This window comes from Onychostruthus taczanowskii, unplaced genomic scaffold (genome assembly GCF_017590055.1).
Source record: "Onychostruthus taczanowskii isolate IOZ18803 unplaced genomic scaffold, ASM1759005v1 scaffold54, whole genome shotgun sequence".
NCBI lineage: Eukaryota > Metazoa > Chordata > Aves > Passeriformes > Passeridae > Onychostruthus > Onychostruthus taczanowskii.
Window position 1 is genome coordinate 1,830,574 of NW_024503013.1, and position 13,281 is coordinate 1,843,854.

General features: G+C 42.6%; 1 protein-coding gene across 6 annotated transcripts in view; it reads right to left on the reverse strand.

Moving 5' to 3' along the window:
- Nucleotides 1–316: 316 nt before the first annotated feature.
- SESN3 (sestrin 3) overlaps nucleotides 317–13,281 on the reverse strand; it is a 44,893-nt gene continuing 31,928 nt past the window's right edge. For 5 of the 6 annotated variants that reach the window (XM_041417001.1, XM_041417000.1, XM_041416998.1 and 2 more), the window contains 3 exons: nucleotides 11,178–11,368; nucleotides 9,762–9,906; nucleotides 317–8,914 (listed from right to left, as the gene is read on the reverse strand). In XM_041417001.1, the coding sequence (XP_041272935.1) occupies nucleotides 8,828–8,914; nucleotides 9,762–9,906; nucleotides 11,178–11,368 (423 nt within the window). In that variant the 3' untranslated portion in view covers nucleotides 317–8,827. The remainder of the gene's footprint in view (nucleotides 8,915–9,761; nucleotides 9,907–11,177; nucleotides 11,369–13,281) is intronic. The other variant, XM_041416999.1, reaches the window with a different exon arrangement.

A 13,281-nucleotide genomic window follows, 5' to 3' on the forward strand; every position in this document is an offset into this window, starting at 1 on the left:
GTTTGGGGACTTGGGGGCAATTTGACTGCTAGGTAAGCTTGGCACTGCCCTGACCCAGCACCCTCAGCACATATTTCCTCTCACCTTTGCTTGCCCTTCCTGTTTTTATGGCTCTCACCCACTTCTGTTCTGGGGTTTGCCCAGGTCTCCCTGGAAGAGGGATTAAATAATCTCTGTATTGAATGATACATTAATTAAAATCCACTACAAAGGCATGGAGAGGAAGGAACTTTGAGGACTGAATTTGTCCCAAAACAGAGGATGTTGTGCTGTAGAAATGTGTTCCCCATGTGGCAAATGATGGCTCAAACGGGAGTCAGGTTTTATCCATTTTATTTAACCAATGAAATTCCTACTGATAACAATGAAAGTAATTTCAGCAAGTATAAATGCGATACAGTTTTAAACAAACCCCATTGTTCCGTACCTATAAATAGATTTTTCAAAACCTCATAAAAAGTGCAGATTTATGAATTGCTGTTAAAATGTTAATACATGATTCCTTTGTTTAAAAATGCGTTTTTGTCTCTTAACTCACAAAAAAGAAAGTTCCTTCTGCATCTGTTCAGATAAATTCAAGTCGGGTAACTTAAAAACTAACAAAAGTCACACACAAAAAATTCCATCCCACTAGGTCAGTGTGTCCTTTCAAAAAAAAAGAAAAAAAACCAACAAACCCAACCAGCAACAACAGGAAAGAAATGATAAAAGCTGCTGTGGGAACCCACAGTGAGCTCCTAGCAGCTGCCTCACCTTGCAGGCAAACCTCCCCTGAAAGCATGGAGCCCGTGGCTTATCCCTGGGGCTCAGGACAGGTGGTGACCTGGGAGGCAGGACAGGAGATGTGCCACCTGCCCACGGGATGCTGTAGGGACTGTGGGACCCACAGAGCTGCCACACTTCCTCACTTCCCGGTGGTGGGAGGGAGCTACAGTATCAGAGCTTTGCCCTTAACCCTCTGTCCCAAAACGCCCGCGTGGCCGTGGCACAGGGAGGCAAGAGGCTGACAGCTGCTGGGATGGGCTGGGTACAATTTCCCCCTGTCCAGAGGGTCAGAGATGGGAGATGCAATGAAACACCCCTCTCTGGGCACGGCGCTGCCCTGCCCGCTGCCCCAGCCAAGGGGGCTCAGACCCACGGCTGCCAACAGGGAGCCAGTGCTGCTTCTTACCCCGTTGTGCCAGGCTCTGCAGTCAGCAAATCGAGGGCTAATTTTTACACTTGAGAGAGGCTTGGAAGCTTTTTGGCTGCAGAAGCACCGTGACATGTTGGTGGTCCAGCAGCCGGCCTGTCCATCCCTCTCATGCCAGCGAGCTCGCGCTTGCCCCGTGCGTTGGTGAGCAGAGCGCGGGGGGCAGCCTGCAGCAGGCTCAGGGGCACAGGGGGCTGAAACAGATGCCAGGCCCCAGCCTTGGCCGCGTTTGGGTCTACGTGTGGTCACAGGCAGGGTGGCCGTGTGGCTCGGACCGTGCTTTGTGCAGAGGGGCTCGGCTCCCCACAGTCGAGAGAGGTCGGCTGGTGCTTCTCCCTGTATCTACAGTGGTATTTTATCTACAGCAGGGTCTGTTTAGCAAGAGCAGTTTAAAGTGGCTATGTTTATCAAGTTTGCTACTTTATGAATAAAAAAAACCAAAACAAAACAAAACAACAAAACAAAAAACCAAACCCCAACAACTATAAATACAAAGACTCTCACACACCAGACACTTGCAGCCTGCGTGACTCATCAATAACCGCATCAATATTCTGTTAAAAAGCTTATTCTACTTAGAACTATACATAGTACAAGAGACCGAAAAGTGGCAGTCGTGTACGGGCACACTACCTGCCCCAGGGTGGCCCACAGTCAGGTGCTTCCTAAAAAGTCAAGGAGTTACAGTAACATGGCACAGGACTGCAAAGCCGATCACAGCTTCTGCTTACACTGCATACGAAGTACCAAGGGGAACACAGAAAAGAACTGGTGTTAATACTGATGGATTAAAGAGTAACTATAAAGATCCAAACAGACGTTCACAGCATGCTACATATATTGCTCACAAACTTTCCTTTTTTTTTTTAAAAAAAAAGGCTAATACAAAACAAGGAGTTGGCAGTCTGATTTTCAGTTATGTGGATAGAAAGATAAAGCATATACATTCATCGTGTGGCTTTCCAGCAAAAGGAGAAAAGGGTAAAATTGAGAGATTTCAAGTTTGCAAAATTCCTATTTTTTTAAGCTACAGTTCATATCCAGTTCTGGTCACAGTCATGAAAAGACCTCTGACTGCACTGCCTAGCAGAGTCCAAGGGTTGTAGCCTATATATTATTATTTTCCCCCTAAAAGTGGCCACATCACCCACCACCATGAGCGGGCTGGTCCTGCAGCCACCTGGGCACGTGGCAGCTGGGCTGGAGGGAAGAGGTTTGGGTCTGGTGGCACGACATGAGCATGAAGTGAGGAATGAGACACAGTTTTGGACTGTTGGTGTTTGGAGCTGCTGCTGTTGCTGCCTCCCCAGACTCCTCAGCTGGAGTCACAATGCTTGGTGATTGACCCATTTTGCCTCAAAACTCCCTTCAAAGGGTAGATGGGGATGAGAAAATGCAATTCAACAGCAGCAAGTTTTTCTGGGGCAGAATGGTTCCCTTCCCCTACTCCATCTCTGGAGTAAGGAAAGGGTCCCAGCTCTGTTCCCAAAGAAGCCCTCTGGACACTGTGAAGGAGGCATCCTCCACCACCTCCCCTATGCACAGGCACACAAAAGAACCTCTCAGACACATCAGTGAAGCTTCTTCAGCTGCCAATACCTCAACTCCTCCTGCACTGGCCGCATCCCCTTGGGAGTGCCTGTGGTCTGTGCCCCCCACCCCACCAGTGGACAGACTGGATTGATCGCCACAGTCACTGTAACAATCGGCATCTTCAGTACCTCTAACCACTGCCAGGAACAAGGTTTCTATTTTCCACAAGCCCTGATGATATTCAGTACCCTAGGAATACCCAACTCTGCCTCCAGCAGATGCTCCATAACGTGCATTTGGATTTGCATTTATCCCATAGATAAATGAAAAACCCAAATCCACTCGTTCCAGAGGCTGGATGCAGTCTGCCTGGCTGCAAGGCATCCAAGGGACTGCCAGCCAGATGGCCCTGTAAGCCTGCCTGGCAGAAGGGGACCTCAAATTCCCAGTTAGATTCCCTCTGAGAAACCTGCACAGCTGAATAGCTCAAGCATGGGGCGTTTCACCAAAGAAAGCATTTCCTTAGTGGATCCACTGCATTTTTACTGCAACTTTAGAGATAGGCTTTGACAGACTACTAAGCAAATACTGAGTTTCATCCTTTTGAACCACATTTAGCATTTTCCTGTCCAGAAATAATCTACTACGGCAATTAATTTCTAAATGTGAGAAAGAGCCTCTGCCCTTACCAACAGGCAGCGACAGAGGAACCTTGTTTTCAAGGTTAAGGCTGGGAGGTTGTCCTTGCAGCTGGGAGGCTGCTTGGGGTTGGGAACTGGGAAGACAGGAAGCACTTGATGCAGGACAGGGGTGGTGGCAGGTTGGAAAATGACAATTTTTCCCCTGATGAGCAGCAAATGATTAAATATCTGCAAGAGAGACCAGATGCAGATTGGGGGAGCAGCAGCATGACCACCTGCCAGGAAATGTGCTCTAAGGAATAAATTAACACTGATCAAGATGCTCCTGAAGTTTCCTCATACTACTGTGCTCTCTCTCCATCTCTCACACCTGTAATCTATGCAGTAGGTATGAAATACTATATTAATTTTCATTTGGAGATAAAGTGTTTCACTTACAATTCCCAAATATCGGAAAGCTGGTGGATGCATCTTTTCAGACAAACACAGAGCTGGGGGACATGAGGAACAGTAAACCTGAAGTAATGAAAATTGACATTTTGTCCAGCTCTTGGAATGACTGCTAACAGCAACTAATTCTAACAGCTTTATAGTCAGATCTGCTCTGGCAAAGTTCATTTACAATGAATCCACTCCCTCTTCCTTTGTTTTGTGCAACATCACCCCTTATTTATGGGAGAAGGATCCAAACATCTACAGAAAGTAACTGAAAGAACATCACTTGAGATCAAGAAGATTTGGGGTATTTCTTTTGATCCAAACATTTTTAGTTCAGGCACATGCTATCCACTTACTACCACCAATGAATGTTTTCTGCAAGTAAAGCTTAAACAACCCAGCTCTTCTGAAAGGGAGTCCAAATTCTGGATCATGAGCCTGAAATGTATGCCTATGTTCATGGAAAACACACATGCATGAGAAACATTGAGAACCTGTTCTGCAAGAGCAGTGGCTTACAGTTTAACTGCTTTAGGAGAGATTTCTCTAAGACTACAATAAGTCCCCAAAACAATGAATTTCATTAACAATCACTGTGAATCACATGGATCTTGTACATATTATTCCTTTAGTCTCTAAGGAAATTAATTTTATTCTATTTTATTTAGGTGACTCAGTTTCTTTAAAAATCTGACTCAAACATTCAAGTGGGCACTCAGGATTTTGCTGAGTGCCTGGGTGCTTAAATCCCCATTGAAATTTAGGCAGCTAGCTGCTTTTTTCAAATCCCATGAAATTATCAGTACACTCCAAACAAAAGTACACTTGAAGAATTTGGTGCTTTGACTTTCTGCACTCAAGTAATAGAGCAACAAAATGTTTTCCTTTTTGTTCTCTTCTGATCTGTTTATACTGATAAATTTATACTTACATTTGTAATTGTTTACAAACACTGTTTTTCCTGTCCTTAAAGCTTTTTTTTTTAATACATAGGAAGAAAGGATAGTGGCAATTCTTTAACTCTTACAGCTGAAGTAAATCCTTTTCAAGGACCAAGGTGTCGGGCAAGGGAGGGGATTGTCCCGCTCTGCTCTGCACTGGGGCAGCCTCACCTCAAGTCCTGCGTGCTGCTTTGGGTGCCACAATATGAAAGATATGAAACTATCAGGGAGCATCCAAAGCAGGACAATGAGGATAGTGAGGGCCTTGGGGGGAAGCCACATGAGGAGTGGCTGAGGGCACTTGGTCTGTCCAGCCTGGAGGAGACTGAAGGGACACCTCACTGCAGTCTGCACCTTCCTCAGGAGGGGAAGAGGAGGGCAGGCACTGATCTCTGCTCTCTGGTGACCAGTGACAGGACTGGAGAGAATGGCCTGAACTTGTGTCAGAGGAAGTTCAGGTTGGATATTAGGAAAAGTTTCGTCCCACAGAGGGTGGCTGGGCACTGAACAGGCTTCCCAGGGAAGCCTGACAGAGTTCAAGAAGTGTTTGGACAATGCTCTCGAGCACATGGTGGGACTCTTGGGCCTGTCCTGTGCAGGGTCAGGAGCTGGGCCTCTTGTGGGCCTCTTCCAACTCAGCAGATTTTATGATTCTATGATATTTATTTTTATGAACGCTTTAGGACAAAGGATATATTTTTCAATTCAGCCTTGATGAAAATAAATCCACCTACAGCTCACCAAAATTCTCATAGGACACCACAGCACTAGCTGCAGTAGCTATCTGCACAAACTGCACCCAAATTTAAAATGATTATTTCTGTTTTAACAATTATTTCTGTTCTTGTATGATGATACTCTCATGAAATTCAGCTGTGGGTAGAGTGTTCCGGGAAATGCAAATGCTTTCTCCAGTTGGCACCTTTTTCACTTCTCTTCATTACCAAAAAAATAGAGCAATCTCAGCAAGGACATACTCTACAGCAACACACATTTCAAGTGACTCTGCAATGATAAGAAGCTGTTCATGCTCAAAAGCTCTGTTCCCTACTCAAAGTGTTCCCTGTGCTAGCTGGTTAATTTGTACCTATCAAGCTTTCTCTTCAGCAGACAGGAGACTGTACACTTCGTTTTTATGTTGGTCACGGCTGGGATTTTGTGGACTAACATGATTGCTGGTAATTACCAATTCCAATGAAGGAACACAGAGGGAGAGGATCTACACTTCCAATCATTATGGTATCCTTAAGAAAAATATTAATGAGCAAAGTGTGAAGATTCACATTCATGCGTGCTTTAAAAATGCAAAAAAAAAAAAATCCAAGAACACTTGCACACTAAAAGCTGGCACAGTGTGAACCTAAAGCACGCATAAAGTGTATGGTAGCACTGTTTGACTTTAAACACCTCTTCTGAGCAAACATCTATTAAAAATCCCAAATTTGTGTATAAAAACTAGGCTATAAATTGTTGCACTGTAAATGCAATACTTTGAAAAAAAAATATGCCACGTGGAAAACATTTCCAGATGTTTCAAGTTTGCATGTAATATTAAAGAAAAAAAAGAGAGAAACAGCAAACTAGTTGTACAATGACATTTCCTGTGATGGAATGTCTTGCAGGCCATATGGGACTTGATATGGCACTTAAAAAAACCAAAACAAAACACTGGTTTACTACAAGTTTTATGAAGCAATCCATTTATGGTTTCTGTATTTCAAATCTGCTCACGTACTTTGCTCATAAAGGCATTTGAGCTGGCAAGTATATTTCATAAGGAAAGAAGTAAAGGCACTCATATTTCCAAATGTAAAAATCAACCTACTCCAGAAGTCTTTGCATTTCTGAGGGGAAACAAAGCCATCATATTAGTTACCCAAATGTAGTTTCACCTCCTTTCCAGAGCTCAGCTGTGCTTCTTGAGGACTACTTGACTTTTCAATGCAAAGAAATTTAAAGTAGTACTGAACAGTTCCCATCACTTTAAAAAAAACCCAAAAGTATTGCATGAAAACTTCTCTCAGCAGAAGCCATTAGGTATGGCCACTACAATCACAAGAAGGGGGGGGGGAAAGGATCATAACAATTTAGAAAGCAAATCTAAGTTCACACATATGAGCATCTCAGCATTTCTGAGAAATTTTTGCAGTTAGCTATACAAGATAAATAAATCTGATGTTCTACCCAATGGTCTCTAGCAGACAGACCAGTGCTGTCTGTTGGGTAGTTTTCTAAATAGCCAACATGAGACTTAAAGAAAAAATTACTGATTTTTTCCTCAAAAGGTTTTCACATGCAGAGTCTGCAGTCTGAAAGTGCAGAAAAGTGTACAATCATTGGGCTTTCCAATTTGGAACGGACAGATAAAGCAGAAAAAACAACATGCAAAGTCAAAGCAAGGATCAGGAAAAGGAAAAAAAGAGAAAATTAATTTTACTAGAGTACTGGTCCATGGTTTTGTAATGAAAAGTGTCAAAATATGACTGGTAGTATTTTTTTTTCTAACTATTCTGCAATCACCAATGAAAAAAAAAGTCCTGCATTAACTTTTACAATCCAACAGAACATTAAAAATAAATCTGTCCAGTTAGTTTTGAATGTATACCACAGAAATAAAGGTCACCCTCCTCAAAAGAAATATGAAAAGTCCAAACCAACAGACAAAAGTTGAAGCAGTTAACTTGTGTTCTACTGGGTAAGTTTAAGCATCTCTTTAGGCACTTCACTGGTTCATTAAATGCAATACAAAATAAAGCTATAAATATCAACATTTTGTGCTCTCAAAAATTAGTCAAAAGCAACAGAAAACAGCACAAAAGTGTGACATTTTTGGCAGCTTATTTCTTCCCTTCCCCAATATTAGTGGTTGTCCAAAAATGCTTTATTTTGGGGATGCTTTGGCATCTCAGTATCAGGTTGTCTTAAGCCATAAAAGCTAAAACAAAACTGCTAGGCCTTAGACAATAAAGAAATTTGGTTTTAAAATTTCTTTATGGCTATATAAGAAGGACACTTTAGCAGTGGCATGTCAGGGAAAAAAGCTTGCTTTCTTTTTAAATATTGCACTTTTCTTTTGTTCACTCACACTAATGCATAGAAAATTTTAAAACTTTGAATATTACAATTTCATGCTATGAAAAAGTTATGGGAAATAATTTCTATACATCCAATATGAAAGAATAGATATACTAGCCTTCCTTTACTTTCCTTAGTTAAAACATTGATAAAGAAGAGAGTGCAAAAAACCCCACAACCCTATTTTTTGGTCAGCCTGTGTATTAGTTTTATAGGTGCCAACTAAACAAATTGCAACACATGATGAGCATGGATATTGTCAGGACAACTGAGGGTGACTGTCAGTAAAACGAGACTATGCATGATTGAAACACAGTAAGTGTGGCTGAAATGGCAAATCATGAGGCCTCTTCTCCTTGTGAAGGGGCACGACAAAGCGTGAATGAATTTTGCACTTCAGTAGCATGCTGTAGGATTTATCAAGATTAATTTCACATTAAAGTGTGCTCGATGTTTGCATCCACATCTTGCATCACCTCCAATTGCTGTAGTAAGACAGTGACTGGCAGCAGTCTCCAGGAGACACAGGAGAATCCAGTGGGCAATTCGATGCAGCACAGCCCGCGCGTCTCTGTCGCGAGTCACGACGTGGTGGGACGTTCTCAGGACAGGCAGAACTGATCTTCTGCTGGACTCCACTAACCTGAAAAATGATTGCTTGGAAAAAGAAGTCTCTAAGCACTTCACTGCTGTGCTTAAAGAACAAAGCGCTAGGATTGGATACAATAAAACCAGTTTCAGGATCCTGACCACTGTGCAGAAATCCAGCCGGAAACAATGCAGAGTAGCGCTCCTCCGTGTTACTTTTGTTATCATTAGTAATGTTAAGCATCAAGAAAATAAAACACGTCATTGCACATTACAGCCGCCGAGAAGCACGGCTAAACTTTGACACTAGAGAATTGAATAACCTGATGCTACATCACAAACAGCTTCTGGTGTGTATCTATTTCGAAAGGTCTTTACATACTCAGTAAAAGCCCCTGTACTCCTGGCCAGCGAGTGCTTCAGGTTAAGTGACGAGTTATGGCACGAAGGGCGTACAGAAGTTCGGCTTGCATCCGAGCTTCCATCAGAAGTAGATTGACATGAACCTGTAAAAAATTACATCAGCCATTTAGCTCACCTCTGAATACAACATGGTTTATCCATTCAGGCTGAAAATTCTAACCTTTAGTCAAGTACCGCTGCAAGAAAACTTTGTCGTTTCTCCCCGTACCCTGCTGCAGGACTACAGTTCCTCCAGAAAAAGCTGTGTAGTGATGCCAATATGGACAACATCCCAGGCCTGCAAGGAACTAGCCTCAACTGCTGCTTTAAGCAATCTTCCATCTGAGAAGCCACCCTTAAACCTTTTTTTGTATCCTAATGGCATTAGTTCTTTCTAAATTATATTTGGTTGTCTTTACTACTACCTGTGATCATTATATAGGAGAACAGAATAAGGAACAGTTTCCATGCCAGATAGGCTAGAAGGGACTCGTGCACTGAACCCTTCTCAGGAAGCATTTAATGTGATATCTGAAGGCATGCTGACATTTTTATTGCTGAAAACCACCATAAAGTACATATATATATATATATATAAGTTTAGGTATTTCTTGATCTCCAAATCCCAAGTATTGGCATAATTGACCACTCCTGCATTCTCAAGTTTATCTTGAAAACTTTATAAAAGTAAAGTAGCTTTACTTTTTTTTTTTACAGTTGTCCATTCTATTTCATGGAGAAGTGACTCAATAATAATAAAAATTATTTCCAGCACACTAAGAAATCTTTTTGTCAAATTGGTATCTAACACTCAAGGAATGATTCTCATTTGTTTTCCTCTGCTTTAAAATGGTTCATGTGACAGATGCTGCCATTTTAAGTGTCCCTATATATTAATTTTCAAGCAGCACAGGGGTTTCTGTGAAGCCACTTTGGCTTTGGAGCACATACCTTCTCCGAGTGCTTGAACTGACGCCAGTAACTATCGTACATGCGCTTGGTCGTTCTCTCTGGGTAGCAGGTCACTGTCTTTATGTAAACCTTCAGGCTGCGTTCAAGTAGCTGATTAACTTCTCCATAATCGTAGTCATCATACCTACATAACACAAGCAATCACTCTGCTTGACATAACTTTCTAAAAAGTTTTTGCAGCAGAATGTTCTTAAAGCTAGGAACTGGAACATTTATCAAACATGACCAAAAAGCATGTGTTAAGAGAGGATCTGAAAGGTTTAGCAGGATCATAGAATTGTTAAGGCTGGAAAAGACCTTTAAGATCATCAAATCCAATGGCTAACCCTAAACCACCACCATATTCACCATTAAACCATGTACCCTATCCACCATTTTATGAACACTTCCAGAGATGATTGCTCTCTCACTTCTGTGGGCTGTTCGAATGCTTTACTAATTTTTCTGCAAAAAAATTTTCTCTAATATCCAAACTAAACCTCCCCAGGTGCTACTTGAATCCATTTGTTCTCATCCTGTCACTTGTTATCTGGGAGAAGGGGCTGACCCCCACCTGGCTACAGTCTTCTCTCAGGTTGTTGTAGACAGTGATAAGGCATCCCCTGAGCCTCCAGGCTAAACACCCCCAGCTCCCTCAGCTGCTCCTCACCAGACTTGTGCTCCAGACCCTTCCCCAGCTCCGTTGCCCTTCCCTGGACAAGCTCCAGCCCCTCAATGTCCTTCTTGCAGTGAGGGGCCCAGAACTGAACACAGAATTTGAAGTGTGATCCCACCAGTGCTGAGTACAGGGGGATGATCACTGCCCTGCTCCTGCTGCCACACCAGTGCTGATCCAGGTCAGGATGCCACTGGCCTTCTTGGCCACCTGGGCACACTCTGGATCATGTTCAGCTGCTGTTGTCCAGCACCTCCAGGGCCTTTTTCACTGAGCAGCTTCCCAGCCACTGCCCCCAGCCTGTAGTGCTGCCTGGGCTTGCTGTGACCCAAGTGCAGGACTCGGCACTTGGCATCACTGAACCTCATAAAATTGGCCTTGGCCCACTTATCCAGCCTATCAGAGCCCTCTGTAGGGCTTTCCTAGCTCCTTCCAGCAAATCAACACTCCTGCCCAACATGGTGTTTCCTGTGAACTTTCTTAGGGATGTTGTCTTTCCTGAATGAAGGATATAGGCTGGCTTCAGAGAAGACATTTCTGTAAAAATTTCCATCCTGACCCATTTTCTGCATGGGAAGGAGAAATTATACTGATATGCCAACAAAACCACTCTAACTTCCAGACAGAGGAACCATCTCCACTTTAAACACCCAAGCTAAAATGATGCTTTACACATGGTTTATTTTTCTGTTTACATGGTTTTAACATGTATTCCTAAGCCAGGGAATTTTTGTCCATACCTGATTCCATACATACAGTGGACATAGTTAAATAAAGCTCTTCTTAGTGTAGTTGTATCAACGTCTTCATGTGTTGCCATAGTGTTATATGTGAGGTTATACACCATCCGAAACTTCTCATCCAGGAGATGCCCAATATCAGAATAAAGCCTGTTTACAAGGGAAAAGCCATGATTTTCCCAAGTATAGTCCTGCAGGAAGAGAAGAAAATATATAAAGGCACAAATGAAGAGAATTCCTTATGTCATCTTCTCTACAACTCAACAGTTTTTGTTGTCTGATAGTTATGACTTTATTTCCTTCCAAAAGTTTGCATTTTGAATCCTTCATCCATATCACCTTCTCCATTCCCCCAGAATTCTTGGCAACGAATATCACATTGTGACACCCCAACCCTGGATATCATTAGCCTACAGGCAAAAAACCCCCAAGCTTCTCCTGAAGTGCTTAGGGAATCTTCTGCTTTGCCACTCTGACCAGTGTCATTCCATGTGGCACTGGCCTTTAAGTTTAAAAACTTGCTCCTCTTGGAGGCTTTGGTGCTTAGCTCCAAGCCAGGATGTACAATCTTTAGGTAAAGTACTGAACCATCCCTGAAAAAATTGACAAAATGCAGGCTGCTTTGGTCTTAGACAAGGACCTGGATTGCAAGATAAAAGCCTGCCTGCTTATATGAGGAATGGGGAATCTTTGCAGAGTGGTGGCACAGCAGGAAGAACCATCCTGCTCCAGAGCAGGGACCAAGGGCACTCTGCACCGCCGTCACACAGAAAGTGAGACTGTGCCTGCCCACATCCTTGTCAAGTGCTCTATCATCCCATCACTGATGGCATCTTTACAACTGAGGGATTCATCTCCACGTCCTTCCTATTTCTGGCTGTTTTCCAAAGGTACCGCCAGGCCAGGGCCCTCACCTGGGCACCTTGAAGCATGTCCACTGTCCTGTCCCACGAGTAGGACAGTGGGGAAGAGCAGAACAGGGCTCCGTTGTCTCACGGAGGCATCAATGACATCTAAAACACGTCACAACATCACGTTTGGCCTCTGGCTGCCAGTGCAAAAGACTTTAAGGCTTGTGAGAAATATGCCATATGCATACAGCCCTGGAATGTGTCCAGGACATCACAAAAGCCTCTGAGAGCCAGAAGGCCCAGAGAGGTGAAAGCACTGCTGACTGACAGCAATTGATCCTATTATCAGTGAAACCTCCCCACCAAAAACAAGCTTAAAGACATTCTGCTGTGTATAGAATACCTTTTTTCTATTAATAAATTAAAAACCATAGTGACAAAGGCAGTTTTAGTTTATCAGAGTAAGGATTAGACTTATTGCAGGTGTTTGGGATGCTACTAAATTTTAAGTATCATTAATAGCAGAGAATTTGGGAGGCTGTGGGTATATACATCCAACTGCTAAGAGTAGGACATAATAAAGTTAAATTATCAAGGTGACTCCTTTGAATGTAAGCCAGAAGCTGTCTTGTTTATTTAAGAACAGAGATATTTCAGTTCCAATTTCAGCTTCTTTGGAGCTTTTTTCCAAGGGAGCCTGCTGCTCCTAAAGTAGTTAGGCAGATTGTTTGATTTATAGGCACTGACTATGCCTTATTCTTTTTGGCAGTAATAACCTACTTCAGGCTCATATAAAGACCACAGAATAAATTATCCAGTTCAGCAGAGACTGCTGTAAAGCTAAATACATTTCCTGAGAGCGATCATGGATTCTTTATTTTACAGTCTCAGATACATCTAACCACGGAGTTTTCCTGCACCCACTGCACTGTCATTTTAATTGAAGTTCTCTGATTTGGTTGAAGATTTCTTATTTCTAGAATGCCCTCTGTAAGATAGAACAGAACCACCTAGAATGTCCCTCCTGTTATATATAAATACGAACCTCATGATTCTGGTCATGGCAAAGGATGTCAGTATGCAAGACAACGCACATGTAAAATGTATATTCTGTTCTTCCAATAGCACTGAGAAAAATGTATTAAAATACAGCAAAAACTTCAGTAATCATATTTAGGAATTTCTTTTCTTTCATAGCATTCCAAGTCCAGAGATTTGGTGCACATATGAGAACAATACTCCCCAAATCACTC